We start from the raw sequence: 16,069 nt of genomic DNA, 5'->3' as shown, positions 1-16,069 counted from the left end.
GAGAATATGGCTGTCAATTCTCAGCAATTTGGCACTAACAGGAGTGATCCAGCACCCAGACGGGGCAATGAGGTAAATGTTTCTTCCCTTGAACAACAACTGATTGATCTGACGTCTCTTGTGCATCAAATGGGTGTAGGAAATGGACAAAATGTGAAGGTTTGTGGAATTTGCACTGCAAAGGGACATGCAACTGACATGTGTTCCACGCTTCAAGAGGAAACGATCGAACAAGTCAATGCAGCTGGAGGCTTTCCTGGGGCACCACAGAGAAATTATGATCCTTACTCAAATACATTAAATCCAGGTTGGAAGGATCATCCCAACTTTAGATACGAAAACCCTCCAATGAATCAGCCTGCACCTCAAGTGAAACCGAATGCTCAAGCTTACAGGCCACTGTATCCTTCACAAACGTCGCGTCCTCCAGTTCCAACTCCTGGTGAGTTTCTAAAAAACATTGTTAAGGATCTTGCAACTAATACTTTAAATTTTCAACAGGAAACGAGAGCAAATATCTAACACTTGAACACTCAGGTAGGACAGTTGGAAACCGCAATCAATAGGTTGGAGGCAAAAAACTCCAGCAGTCTACCATCTCAGACAGTGCCTAATCCGAAGGAAAATGTGAGTGCAACTATAAAGAATGGAAGAGAGTTGAAGGTTCATGAAAAAGTGGTGCAAGCACCAGTCCAGAACAAAGATGAGGAGAATGGCATAGTACAAAAAGATACACCACAAGGTAAGTTTCCTCCATTTTCTGAGTATAAACTCGTACCCCCGTTTCCCCTTGCATTGAAGGAGTCTATGAATGATAAAGGTATCAAGGAGTTGTATGAAACTTTTCGTAGATGCGAGGTAAATATCCCTTTGTTAGATGCTATCAAACAAGTACCTCGTTATGCTAAATTTTTAAAAGAATTGTGTACTGCGAAAAAAAAACAAAAGTCGAAGGGATGTAAGAAAGTAGAACTATGAGAACGGGTTTCTGCTGTGATTCAGAGAAAGACACCTGCAAAATGCAAGGATCCAGGTATGTTTTCGATTTCTTGTAAAATAGAAGATGTTCAGCTTGATATGACCATGTTAGACTTAGGAGCATCGATTAATGTTATGTCATACTCTATTTATGCTTCCTTAAATCTTGGGCCCTTGAATGAAACTGCAATTGTTATCCAGATGACTGATAGATCTACTATTTGTCATAGGGTTGTGTTAGAGGATGTTCTTGTGAAATTTGATAAATTGGATTTTCCTGCTGATTTCTAGGTGCTTGACATGAAAACTAATGATTTGAATAGTCCAATTTTGCTAGGAAGACCATTTCTTAAATCTTCAAAGTCTATTATAGATGTTAATAATGGTACTCTCACTATGGAATTCGATGGGGAGATTGTCAAGTTTAATATTTTTGATAACCTAAATTCTCCTAGTTGTGAAAGCGCTGTTAATAATCTTGATATCACTGATTACTTGTCACAAGAACACAAGAAGGTTGTGAAGGAATGTAAGTTGAAGGAAGTAATGGCAAGACCTACTAAAATTTTGAATGCTAGAATTTTTCTGTCTGATTTGCAGGCATCTAAGACTAAGAAAGAACTTCCTCCTGATAGAGCAAAAGAAATATCCATGGAAAAAGGAAGATATCGTAAAGAGATGGAGATAAGCAAGAATCAGAAGCAGAAACAACATAGACAGAAATTAACTGCAAAACTGTTCAAGTGGGTGAAGATAGACAAGGGAACAAGATATGAACCACCATGAGCATCAGAAACATGCAGTCGGGCCGATGACTGTAAACAGAGGCGCTGCTTGGGAGGCAACCCAAGGAGAGTTTTTCTTTTCATTCTTAGTATTTATTTATTTTTGTTTTGAATTTTTACTTACATTGGGGACAATGTAAGATTTTAAATATAGGGGAGAGGACTTAGCCAGTCATTGAGAGAATTTAGCCGTTTTTATGAAGGAAAAAAAAAATTAAGAGCTCATAGTTAGTGATGAACATGACTGTTGAAATTCACTAGCTCATGATGATATCTAATTGATGACATGCATGCTTTTGAAAATAGATGATTTGCTAACCTTGGAACACTTTGATCTCCAATGCAAATTAAACTTTGATATGGTTGTTGAATATTTTTAAGCACGCATGAGTCATGGATTGTGAATTGTATATGACATAGTGAAGATCGTGTGAGCCTTATGATGGTCTTAGGAAGTCTCTAGCCTCAACCTCCCTTTTGAGATTACCCGAAAAAAAAAAGAAAAAAAAAAGAAAAATAAAGAATGGGGTTAGTAAGGTGAGGGGAGTTAATGGAATGGGGATTGAAATTCTAGTCCTACAAATTCCAAGAACGAAATATGGAGGAGAATGTACGGAGTTGAGGATAACCGGGTGCAATTACCCGGACAGGTGAAAAGACTATAAAACTTCTCAATGGTTTAATTTGATTTGTTGGTGTGCAACTTGAGCTGTTGTGGGGTTTTACATTGAATGGATATGTGGAGTGTGCATGGCACTTGCTAATGACCATACACACACACACATTTGGGGTTATATCTCTCGTTGAAATGTCTAGATATTGAATTGTTTCATTGTTAGCATCTTAACGCCTTTCTTGATCATGCATTGAGTTAATTCTTGAGGCACAAATATGTTGATCATGGTTATTTTTTGTTATGGATTATGAGCTCGAAATTATTTCTGGTTTGGTGTTGCTCGAGGACGAGCAAGGTTTAAGTATGAGGGAGTTTGATGTGGTGGTATTTTCCTATATTTATGTGTGTTAATTCGCATGATTAGAAAAATTTGCTTTGATTAAATCTATTGAATAGTTCTTAATCATTGTCTTTGAATTAATATAAAAACAGAGGAGAAAAGTTGATAAAAAGAAAGATTGGAGCAGCTATTGCCTTGTGAGAAGCTGCGCTATTGTGTTTGTGCGAGGCTTTGTTGCGCATTATGGTTGAAGATAGGAGCTGATGCACAAGGATGAATTTACAAGGAAGATAGAAAAGCTTTTGCATGCTTGAAGGAAAGAAACGTGTTGCTGCGGAGCACTGTTGAAAGAATTGGATGCGCTATCGCCCTTGGAGACTGATGAAGGGCGCTTGATGCGCGGCTGAGGAGCGCTATCGCGCAATGAAGAAGAGAACAACGCAAGATTGTTGCGCAACAAAGAATTGAAGAGCGCGTTTGCGCATGGTTTGAGCGCAGCTGCGCAGGTGCTGTGATGCAAAGGAATTGGAGCAGAAAATATCTCGCTCGATCCGCATCTTTCAACCGATCGAGCGGGACAATTGAAGATTTCGAGGCAGAGAGTTTCTTGTTCGATCAGCATATTTCAGCCGATCGATCGAGCGAGCTGTGCAGATTCGAGAAAGAGTTTTCAATTTAGGAAACTTTATTTTTAAGGATTATAGTCTTTTATTAGGCATATTTATTCCGAATTGTACCTATCTATTAGGGGATATTTTTGGACGACTAAAACGTAGAAGAACTCTCTTGGCGGCTAGGGTTCTTCTAAGTTTTTCTAATTTTCTTTGATTTAATTTTTCTTTCATGAATTTTTCTATAGAATTCATGAAAATTGTTGGCTAGGTTTTAGTTCTTGGTTGAGAAAGACAAACCCTTGAAGTTTTATTTATCTTGTGAGATTCAAATTTTTATTGTGTAATTTTTATTTGAGTATCAAGATTTGTTTGGAATTGATTATTATGTTTGTGTGTTTGATTGTTGGCGGGAATTCCTAATGATTTTTCATACAATCTATAGCTAAATTAGATATCAAATCCGTAATTTTTTGATCCCTCTAATTTATGAAGCAACTGCGATTAATAATTTTCCGCTTGTGAATTTCTTGATTTGTAGGAACATCTCTTGACTAGATTAAATACAACCGTTTGTGCTTGTGTTGTTTAGCTTCATTAATCTCACTAGTTTAAACGCTACCTTGGATTTAAATCTTGATTGCTTGTATCTGGGTTGATTTATTGGTAAGGGTTAATTTAGAACGCTTGCGTCTAATTAACTAAAATTAAGGTGAGATATGAATTAAGTTTTCAATGATGAATATTCAAATGTTAATTAATTATTTTTAGAAAATCGATGATAGAGTGAATAACTTCAAGGGTGTAGTCGACCGATACCAAGGCTTGTTTTAATTAATTTCTTTGTTATAATTTAATCTTGCATTATAGTTAATAGAATTTTATTTTTAAATTGTTTTGAATTTTTAATAGTTAATCTTAAAACTCAAAACCCCTTTTAATTTTATTTTAGAACACATAAATTTCACTTTTCTCGTGGGAACGATCCCTACTCTCACTACTGCATATTCTGTTTATCTGATTTCAGTTAGGTAATTTGGCGTGACACAAATAAGCGCTACCACTCCCCCAGTGTAAACACAAGATGCAAATTCAATTATGAATTTGCCTTCTCTTTGTCAAATTTTGTAGCTCATTAAATTTCACGCCCCGAAACCGGGATTGGTCGACATCGGCGTTGTTTTCAAATAACATTAAAAAATAACAAGCCTCATAGTACAGACTTAACCAAAACTCAGTATATTATTTCATGACAAAATTTGTTCTTACATCCCATTAAAAAAATCATAAACCAAATATATCAGCGAAAACTAAAACTTATCATCATATGAACAAAGAAACTCAAATAATTACAGCACTTCTAAATTTCTCCTTTTTCACCAGTCTAATATTAGCTATGCTCTTCATCTTCAAGTTCTTCTTCATTTTTATCTGGGGAGGGAAGTAAGGGGTGAGTGTTTTGGAAAACATTCAGCAAGTGGGGGCCGATCGAGCATAACAAATACCAAAGATATATTTTACATATATACGTATACAGAATCACGATTTCCAAAAGAGATAAGAATGTTGAATCTAATACGAACAAATAAGCAAACATAGCACTGAAAATAATCTCATTTTCCATGGTTTACTGATCAGTCCCCTATATGTTACTCCTCTAAGGGCGAGGCCAAAGGAACGGTTATTATAACCCACCGCATCAGGGCCATATCAAATCAAATCATCGGAAATTTCTTAACCACTTCTAACTCGAATCTCGCAGTGCATTTCAAATAATTTAAACATGCTTTTGAATATTACATCAAGTGTCGAAGGAATGAATAGATTCAAAGAAGCATGTAAACGAGTATAAAATATGTCGATCGAGTTTTCGAAAACAGACATGAACTAAAAATATTTTAAAACAATATATACATAAGCCCACTTACCTTCTTCCATTGACCTCAAATGCATATAGTGGAGATTAACATGTATCATCCTCAATCATCAACTTTACACAAAACTTAAGAGTTATATATCCAAGAATTCTCAAATGTCAACAATTGCATAATTGAGTATTCCTATGGCAATCGATCTCTATGCTTCCTTTATTCACCACTGTCATTCTTTTAGCAAATGGAAATTCGTGTAGCTAAACCGAAAAAGACACCTTCCTACCGTTAAGATCATTTAGAAGGTATATAGTAAATTTAAAGGAAAGAATATATGAAGTGGTAGGAGAAATCTTGTTGGATTAGATAATGAGAATGGCAATTTGCACGAATTGTTGTAATTGGAGATTTATATACACAAGACAAAGGAGATGAAAAGTTAAAAAATTAATTAGGAGAAGTAATTATTCATATTGATAGTAATTTAAGAAAAGGAGTTACAATAATAATAATTCTATATTAAATACAAAAAAATACGTTAATCTACAAAAGCAAATGAGTTTCATATGTTAAGGGTGAGGCCCATTAAAAAATCCCACATCGGATGTTTGAAGAAAGAAGAATGAAGGATCTACTATAAATAGAGCTCCCTTATTTCAGTTATTGTATCACATTCTTCTCTTTTGTATTGACAGTAGAGAAGAAAATAAAGAGTAGAAAAAAAGAGTTGTTCTTTTTTTTTGGTGATCTCTTGTGTGAGTTAGAGAAATATTTTCTCGGTAATACTCGAGGCTTGGGTGTGGAAAGATATAGTATTTTGTATACACTTGTAATATTTCTCCGGTAATAAAGATTTGCAGCAGCTCCGTGGACGTAGCCTATATTAGGTGAACCACGTAAATCTTTGGTGTTCTTGAAGATTATTTTATTCCGCAATTTTTATTATCGTCATGTTCGCTTCAGTATAATCCACAACAACTGGTATCAGAGCTGTTACGGTGTTCGGGAGCCTTGGAGAAAAGATTTTTTGAAATTTTATTAAGGCAGGAGAAGCGATGGCCGGAAATGACGGATAGGGACCTGGAATCAATAAGTTCGACGGTACAGATTTCACGTTCTGGCGGTTACAGATTAAAGACTATTTTTACAGCAAGAAGCTACATCAACCTCTATCCGGGGAGAAGCCAGAAAAGATGGAGGATGATGAGTGGAAGCTCCTTGACCGACAGGTGTTAGGTGTAATACGATTGACCATAACAAAGAACGTGGCACACAACGTGGCGGAGGCAAAAACCACGGAGGAGATGATGTCCATTTTGTCGGACATGTACGAGAAGCCATCAGCAAATAATAAAGTGTTCCTCATGAAAAAGTTATTCAACTTGAAGATGGAGGAAGGTGCTTCGGTGGAGGCACTCATCAATGAATTCAACACGATTGTTTTCCAGCTAACATCGGTGGAAATCAAGTTTGATGATGAGATCCGTGCACTTATTTTTTTGGCGTCTTTACCAAATGTTTGGGAGCCGATGCGGGCAGCGGTTAGTAATTCTGCTAGAAAAGGAAAATTACAATTCAATGATGTCAGAGATCGAATTCTTGGTGAAGAAGTTCGCAGGATGGATTCGGGAAAAGCGGCATCATCGAGATCTGCTCTTAATCTCGAGAATAGAGGCAGAGGAAGGAGCAACGAAAAAGGTTCTAACCGATGGCGTGGCAGATCCAAATCAAGAACTGGAAAAGACAAAAATACTTTTGAAAAGAAATTAAAGTGCTGGAGCTGTGGTGAAACTGGTCATATGAAAAAGGACTGCAAATCACCCAAGAATAATGCAAATGTTGTTACTGAGAATGTACATGATGCCTTAGTACTATCCATGGAAATCCCGGTTGATTCTTGGGTTATGGATTCGGGAGCTTCGTTTCATACCACTAGTGATCGTGAGCTATTCAGTAATTACACTGTTGGTAATTACGGAAAAGTTTTTCTGGCTGATGAAAAACCTTTGGAAATAGCTGGTATGGGTGATGTCAGTTTGAAAATGTCAAACGGATCTATCTGGAAGCTCAACAAAGTGAGGCATGTACCAAAGTTGACCCGGAATCTAATCTTAGTGAGACAGCTCGATGACGAAGGCCATAAAGTGACCTTTGGTGATGGCTCTTGGAAATTTAGCAAATGAGCCATGATTATTGCTCGAGGAACAAAAACTGGAACTCTTTATATCACTTCCAGTTGCAGAGAAATGTTAGCAGCTGTGGATGCTGGAGCCAACTCAAGTCTATGGCATTGTAGACTTGGACATATGAGTGAGAAGGGAATGAAGATGCTGATATCAAAAGGAAAGCTACCGGAGTTAAAAACTGTCGAACACAAATTGTGTGAAAGTTGTGTTCTTGAAAAACAGAAAAGGGTGAGTTTTTCGAAAGGCGGTAGAGAACCAAAAGCAGCAAAGTTGGATTTGATTCATACTGATGTATGGGGACCATCTCCTGTGACATCCCTTGGCGGCTCACGATATTATGTCACATTTATTGATGATTCGAGCAGGAAGGTTTGGGTTTATTTTTTAAAAAATAAATCTGATGTTTACGAAACCTTTAAGAGGTGGAAAGTCATGGTGGAAAATGAGACCAACTTAAAGGTGAAGTGCTTACGGTCTGATAACGGAGGAGAATATGAAGATTTTGAGTTCAAGGAGTATTGTGCACAAAACAGGATCAAGATGGAGAAAACCATTCCTGGTACACCTCAACAGAATGGTGTGGCTGAAAGAATGAACAGAACCCTGAATGAACATGCCAGGAGAATGAGATTGCACGCAGGACTGCCGAAATCATTCTGGGCTGATGCAGTTAACACTGCAGCGTATCTGATCAACAAAGGACCTTCGGTACCACTTGATTGCAGAATACCAGAGGAGGTCTGGAGCGGCAAAGGAGTAAACCTTTCGTTCTTGAAAGTGTTTGGTTGTCTCTCATATGTTCACATCGGTTCAGCCAGTAGAACGAAACTTGATCCGAAATCAAAGAAATGTTTCTTTATTGGTTATGGAGATAATGATTTTGGTTATCGGTTCTGGGATGACCAAAATCGAAAGATCATTCGGAGCAGAGATGTCATTTTCAATGAGCAAGTTTTGTACAAGGACAAGTCAGACATTGCAGCAGGAGATAAATGTCCTGAAGTCCAGAAGTCAAATGAAGTGCCATTGATAGATATTCCTATGAATGAGTCGGAGGATAGTAAGCAGGAAGAAGAAACTGCACAAGAAGTTGATCCACAAACTCCGGTGATTGAACTCAGGAGATCGTCAAGAACAATCAGACCACCTCATAAATATTCCCCTGCACTTCATTATATTTTGCTGACAGATAAAGGTGAACCAGAGACCTTTGATGAAGCGATGCAAAATGATGATTCAATCAAGTGGGAGTTAGCCATGAAAGACGAGATGGATTCACTGTCATCCAATCAGACTTAGGAGTTAACAGAACTTCCGAAAGACAAAAAGGCATTACACAACAAGTGGGTGTACCGGATCAAAGAAGAATTTGACAGTAGCAAGTGGTACAAGGCGAGACTTGTTGTGAAAGGTTTTCAACAGCGGGAAGGCGTTGATTATACCGAGATTTTCTCTCCAGTGGTGAAGTTAACCACTATCAGAACTGTACTTGGACTAGTGGCTAAGGAAGACTTACATCTGGAGCAGTTGGATGTAAAGACGGCGTTTCTTCATGGTGACTTGGATGAAGAAATTTATGTGAAGCAACCACAAGGATTTGAAGTACGAGGGAAGGAGAAAATGGTATGCAAACTTCAGAAGAGCTTGTACGGTCTCAAACAAGCTCCAAGACAGTGGTACAAGAAGTTTGATGGATTCATGAATAACAACGGTTTCCTGAGGTGTCAGGCGGATCACTGTTGTTATATGAAGAAGATTTATGGTTCTTATATCATTCTACTGCTATATGTTGATGACATGTTGATAGCAGGATCGTGTCTGGTGGAGATTGATAAACTCAAGAAAGAATTATCAAAAGAATTTGCAATGAAGGATTTGGGTGCTGCAAAGCAAATCCTTGGAATGAGGATCTTAAGAGATCGGGTGAACGGAGTCTTGAAGTTATCTCAGGCAGAGTACGTGAAAAAGGTGCTTAGCAGATTCAATATGGATGAAGCTAAACTAGTTAGTACTCCTTTGGCTAGTCATTTCAAACTAACCAAATTCCAATCACCATCGACAGAGTAGGAGCATGCTTATATGAATAAGATTCCTTATGCCTCTACTGTCGGAAGCCTCATGTATGCAATGGTGTGCACCAGACCAGACATAGCACATGCAGTGGGAGTTGTGAGCAGGTTTATGAGCAATCCGGGAAAAAAACACTGGGAAGCAGTGAAGTGGATTCTCAGATACTTGAAAGGTACTACTGGTTTATCTCTATGCTTCAGAAGGACTAATCAGGACTTACAAGGATATGTCAATGCCGACATGAGTGGTGACTTAGATGGCAGAAAGAGTACTACTGGATATGTGTTCATATTGGGTGGTACGGCAGTAAGTTGGGTGTCCAAGTTACAAAAGATTGTTGCACTTTCAACTACTGAAGCTGAGTACGTTGCAGTCACGGAAGCGAGCAAAGAGATGATTTGGTTGAGATCATTCTTTGAAGAGTTGGGTCAGAAGCTTGAGGATAGCACATTACACTGTGACAGTCAGAGTGTTATTCATTTGGCAAAGAATCCTATTTATCATGCTAGGACGAAGCATATACAGGTTTGGTACCATTTTATCAGATCAGTTTTGAAAGATGGAATCTTGATGCTTGAGAAGATTCCTGGAAGTAAAAATCCAGCTGATATGTTCACAAAGGCGGTGACCACTGACAAACTGGAGTTGTGTTCGACTTCAGTTGGATTGCAAGAATAAGAAAGGAGGGATGAGTTGTTGCATTGACTGTGTGAAGGCATGATTGAAATCAAGTCTTCAAGTGGGAGAATTGTTAAGGGTGAGGCCCATTAAAGAATCCCACATCGGATGTTTGAAGAAAGAAGAATGAAGGATCTACTATAAATAGAGCTCCCTTATTTCAGTTATTGTATCTCATTCTTCTCTTTTGTATTGACAGTAGAGAAGAAAATAAAGAGTAGAAAAAAAGAGTTGTTCTTTTTTTTCGGTAATACTCGAGGCTTGGGTGTGGAGAGATATAGTGTTTTGTATACACTTATAATATTTCTCAGGTAATAAAGATTTGCAGCAGCTCCGTAGACGTAGCCTATATTGGGTGAACCACGTAAATCTTTGGTGTTCTTGAAGATTATTTTATTCCGCAATTTCTATTATCGTCATGTTCGCTTCGGTATAATCCACAACATCATAAAATTTTGAAGAAAGAATATAATTTAATGGAAAATAATGCAGCCTTGAACGTGGGTTCATGCTTAGTGAAAATTAGAAATTTCAAAAATGCAATTAAAAACAAATAACAATTAATTATCTAATTAATAATTATAATACGTTAGAGAACAATTAGTATGTATTTTTTTATTGACCGAAAATAATGAAAATTTGGATAATACAAGAGGTTAATAATCACAGGGATTTTTCAGCAATTTTATTATTTTATAGGGGTAGTGTATGCAATTATATCAATAAATTAATTGTATTACATTAAAAAGAATAAGAATATTTCCTTAAAAAAATAAGAATATTAATTGTTCAAAATACAACTGCATATTATCAGTAATGAATAAATTGATTGATCAGTAATAAGGTATTGTTAAATTAATTGTTCAATAAATTGATTGTAATTAAACTCTTTTTCGGTATAGATATTTTTCTCTCAAGTTTAATATTCCAACCATGGATCTGTTATTACTTTCATTAATATGATTTTATATTAACATGAATTTTATTTTAAAAAATAAATTTATCTTGTGAAAATAATATGAACAGTATAAAAATATTTTCGTCCATAGATTTTTTATTAGCAAATTTTTTCACATAAAATTTAACCCGACCAATAACGAAATTATAGTTCCGTCCCTGTTTTGTAGTAACAGAGGCTACATCTTATTACGTGTCAAACAAAATATAGTTAATATCAAACAATAAAAATATGAGCTGATAAACCAGATCCAATTATTTTATCGAGATCACAGCTAAGGAAAAATAAATTATTTCTACAGAATTTAAAATGTAATGCATCACGTGTAAAAATTTTTATTTTTAATTTTGGAATACGTGTAAATCAGTTTGATAGTAATCAATTAGTGAGATAGATACAAAAATGTCATTTAATTAGAATGTTGTAGGACCAGAATTTTTATAATAAGTCTCTTTATCAATCTTAAAGTTGAAGCAATATGTAAAGGCAAATATACAATGATTATACGTATTTTTGTGATGAATTTTATTACCAATGCATGATCATTAATACTATGTAATAAAAATAAAATATTTGACTTTGTGTTTGTGTATATATATATATAAACACACACACACACACACACACACATATATATATATATATATATATATATATATTGGGTGTTGAAATTTTGGCAAGGGGATGTCCATTTTTTTAAGGATGTCTCATAAATACAATCAATATTTAAGGGAAAAATATTAACAGAAAAACTAACTTACTCGACTAAAACTGCAAATTGAAACTTCTCAAGATTAAACGTAAAAAATAGATAAATTACATGATCAAAATTAAAAATTTCGATGTAATAAATGAATATATAAGAATTGAATCCTTCCATGCCGACAATATATTTTCTACAGCGCTCCGAAGTCCGATCTGACATTTTAATGCCATATGCAAATTGTGCCATTTGAAAAAAATATCGAAGTCGTTATCAGCCATCATTGGTAGTATGCTATTTTATTCATCACGAACCACAAAAAGTAATGAGATATTATTTTGATGTGTAAACACACCATACATCTTAATTGTTGCATCAATCTAAATTTACATATCTAAGCTCTGTTAATTGACCTGAAAATTTAAAACCAAGAGAGGTGAAATAGAACTTAATCGCAATTTTCAACCGACTTAGAGATTGTTTGGTAGAGTTTTTACAAAGTGCTTCTTAGCTTCTAGTTGCATGGAAGTGTATTTGAGTGTTTGTAAATGTTAAATTATGCTTTAGATTCTACAACTTTTACCCAAAAGCAAAAAACAAAAATTTGATGTTTTTTTTTTGCTTCTGCTTTTTTGTTTAAGGTATAAAATTACAAGTTGACATTTATACCCTTAATAAACTTATCATATTACATATGTTTTTATTTTTTAAATTTTTTTTAATTTTAGATTGTTATCACAAGCATTTATTTTTGGAAAAATTTCATATATCACCCCTGTGATATCCCGGGTTCGCTGATAACCCCTTGTGTAATATTTTTGAGCTAAAAACCCCCTGTGTTTCCGGATATGTAGCACACGCATACCATTCAGAATTTTACCATAAAAATGACGAAATTGCCCATATCTTATCTTCCCAAAAGAAGTTCGAATCGAGGAAATTGTTGTGTGTGTTTTGTTCGTATGGAAAAGAGGGTCACAGATCGGGGTTTCTTTGGAAGATTGGTGGTCGGAGTTGGTCGGAAATTAAGAAAAACTAGTCGGCTTTGTGGTGAGTACCAACGTAAGATTGGAGCTGTAGCTCGACATATTGAGGGGAAAAAATGAAGAGAAAAATGTCGAGGCTTGTAGGGGAGGTGAAGAGGAGTCTAAAGCAAGCAAGGAATGTCGGAAATACGTCCTGCTAGAGTCGTGATCGAAGAAGATGAAGGTGACGAGTTCAATGGCCGAACTGAATGGGTATGATTTAAGGGTATTTTGGACCAAATTTATAAAAAAAAAACCCTTGCATTTTCGCATCTATCGGCGCGTGAGCCACAAAACACAGCAGGAGGGGTGCGCGTGCTACAGATCCGGAAACACGGTTGGTTTTTAGCTCAAAAAAATTTTACAAAGGGTTATCAGCAAACACGGGGATTTCACAGGAGTGATATATGCCATTTTTCCTTTATTTTTTTTAATATATATCATCTATTTATTAATTAATCAATCAATATTTATACGTACAGACAACTCGAATTTCAATTCCATGAAAAATATCTTATATTTCATCACTCTACTAATTATATTCCTACACAGTTATATGATGATGATCAGTGCCGAGAACGAGTTGTACGACGCGAGCATGAATCATCTCCTGTCCGGAACCCCTTAATTACTACGTGTTCCCGGCTGACAGCGGCCGAGGCGGCGTCCTTTGGTCGTACCAAGAAGACAACTCATCGACCTGTTATGCTCTCCGAGAGCCGATTGATGATTTACCACCGGATCAAGCATTGATCTTCAACCATGCCGAACCACAAGATCGAGACTTGGCTCACTGCGTCGATGGATTTAAACATCAAGTTCGATAATAATCGGTTTTGCGGCGACCACTCGTCATCATCGACTGTTCTTCAAGTGAATAACGTCGACGAAGCCACCGGGAAACACTTCATAACGACGGGCGGGGTCGAAGGAAACCCCGGTTGCGGGACTGTTAACAGCTGGTTCCAGATTCAGAAAATTGTTGGTGAATATACTTACAAGTTTGTTTATTGCCCTTCTGCAGTGTGCGACCTCGTTGATACATGCAAAGACGTGGGGCTTTTCCGAGGAACTGGTGGATTCCAGCATTTGGTTTTGTCTGATGATAATTACTCTATGTTAGTGCGGTTTGTCAAGGCAAATCCATGCCCATCCAGCGTGGAAACCTCTCGTCTTTAGAATTACATAATATCTTTGAAATTACAAAATTCTTTCATATGTATTTCTTCAAAGTATTTTTTCATTGAGATAATTTAATTTGTAGTTTCAAAAACAACGAATAACCGTGTCTGCAATGGAATATGTAGTAGGCTAGTATATATATATATATATATATATATATATATCATATAAGTGTGTGTACGCGCGCGTATGCATCCGTAAAATTCTCTCATATGTATTTCATTGATAACTTATTATATATAAATAAGGCGTTTGTTTGTCGTCATAAAAAATTAATGTGATTAATTTTTCTAGACTTATTTTTTTGATGATATTATCTAACTTGTAGTAGATTGATTAACATAGATATATTTACAGACTTCAATACTATTTAAATAATATCAATCTTATAGTTTTTGTAACGCCCCAAAAATTAGCCTAACCGAGATTATATGAGATTAAGATGGATAATCGGAGATTAGAGAATTTGAGGATTTAATTGATATTTGATCAGGGATCGATTTTCAATTTCGGAAATTGGACCAAAGTGCGATTTTGGAAATTTGACTTGGTCTTTGTTTTATTGTTTGACTAAGCTTCCTCCTCCTTCTTTATTCTTATCCTTCTTCTCCCTTCTCAACCGATTCCCACCATTCAAGCACCCCTTTGAGCTTCCATATTTCATTTTATGCTCGATCCGTCATATAGAAATCCAATCTGAAGGCATATTTGCAGTCATGGCTAAGAAGGCTTCGTTATACCGTAAGTTTTTCTTCGATCAACTATACTTCGATTTTTGGATGCCATTAGAATTGAATGATTTTTGGATATGTCGTTCTTGAGCTAGCATAGATCGTATATTCGAAGTCGGATCGGAAAAAGAACATCGTTCGGATTTGATAGGAATTTTTGAAGCATAATTCGAAATTTTGGGTTTTTAGATTTTTTGGTATTGTGTTGTTTTGGTTGAATTGTTGTTGTTATGAGTTGTTTGGATCGATATACTGCTGTCTGTGATTTTCGGTTGATCAGATTATAGCCGTTATGCCGCCGATTTGAAATTTTTAGATTTTAGGGAGTTTGATCGAGTTTTGGGTTTTGTTTGAGTTGAATTGATTGATATTGGATTGTATTATCTCCGTACAGATTTGGTTGAAGATCGTAGAGTTCAGAATTTTCAGAATTCGAATCGTTGAAGATCTGATCGAGAACGGTAACGAGTTTACTTTAGTCGTTGAACTACGATTGATCGGTTTCTGATTAGAAATCTTGTTCTTGTAGCTTATCCGAATTTCAGCTACGACGAACCAAATAAATAGGTATAAGATGACTTTGACTTGAACGGGACGAGTTACTCGAATCCGACTTGATTCAAGTGTTCCAAAGAATCACATACTTGCATGTTTAAATGAATTTCTTGAATTATATGATTGAATGTATTATGATTTTACATGCATTCATATTGAGCCAATTAATTCGTTTTCATTGAGAATTAGACGTTCTGGGGATTATAGTCGAGTGATATTGGTAGGCAATTTACTACTATGGTCGATCAACTCTCTATAGTCGCTCGGTAGTCTAGAGGATTGAAATATACATCATCCACCTCGAGGGGAGAGTCGGTGTGATTGTTGTGATATTTTATCTCGGGATCCCAACAGAAGAATTGAAGAACTGAGTTCCTTTTGATTATCTGAGTCTGATAATCCCTAATTTTTAAAGACATGCATTGCATTTTATTGCATTTAGAATGAAGTTATTGTTATTCATGTTGTTGATATACTTTGTGAAATTATATGTTTGGATGTTGGTATATCATGTTTTGATATATTAATTGATATTGCATGTATTGTATCTTTTACTGGGAATTGTATTCTCACGGAATTTATCCGGTTGTTGTCTTGTCTTTGTATGTGTGCTTGGCAACATGTGGGACAGGTTCGAGTTAGAGGCAGCATGACTAGATCGGGATTGATGATAGAAGTGAGGATTCGATTTAGGATTCGAATAGCATGTCGAACTTTTGTTATATTGAAAACATGTTAGAACTTGTACTTTCTTTGAATTATGTTGTATTGAATATTAGA

General features: G+C 36.0%; 1 protein-coding gene and 1 long non-coding RNA gene across 3 annotated transcripts; both read left to right on the top strand.

The window, feature by feature from the left end:
• Nucleotides 1-13,583: 13,583 nt before the first annotated feature.
• Nucleotides 13,584-14,000, top strand: LOC140879179 (miraculin-like). The gene has a single exon (XM_073282842.1). The coding sequence runs from the start codon at nt 13,584-13,586 to the stop codon at nt 13,998-14,000; it is 417 nt and encodes a 138-aa protein (XP_073138943.1).
• A 622-nt stretch (nt 14,001-14,622) lies between these two features.
• On the top strand, nt 14,623-16,069 carry LOC140878439 (uncharacterized). Of its 2 annotated transcripts, XR_012149337.1 has the most exons (4): nt 14,623-14,744; nt 15,129-15,195; nt 15,264-15,301; nt 15,921-16,069. It is a non-coding gene; the product is annotated as an uncharacterized lncRNA (long non-coding RNA). The 2 variants fall into 2 exon arrangements; XR_012149338.1 differs by lacking the exon at nt 15,264-15,301.

The sequence above is a fragment of the Henckelia pumila genome, chromosome 2 (assembly GCF_033568475.1).
Source record: "Henckelia pumila isolate YLH828 chromosome 2, ASM3356847v2, whole genome shotgun sequence".
Classification (NCBI taxonomy): domain Eukaryota; kingdom Viridiplantae; phylum Streptophyta; class Magnoliopsida; order Lamiales; family Gesneriaceae; genus Henckelia; species Henckelia pumila.
The sequence above is the reverse complement of the archived record's forward strand: the minus strand, read 5'-3'. Positions and strand labels throughout refer to the sequence as shown.

What these genes read in the sequence shown, in the direction of transcription:
- LOC140879179 (XM_073282842.1), top strand. Translation starts at nt 13,584, where the DNA reads ATGCCGAACCACAAGATCGAGACTTGGCTCACTGCGTCGATGGATTTA.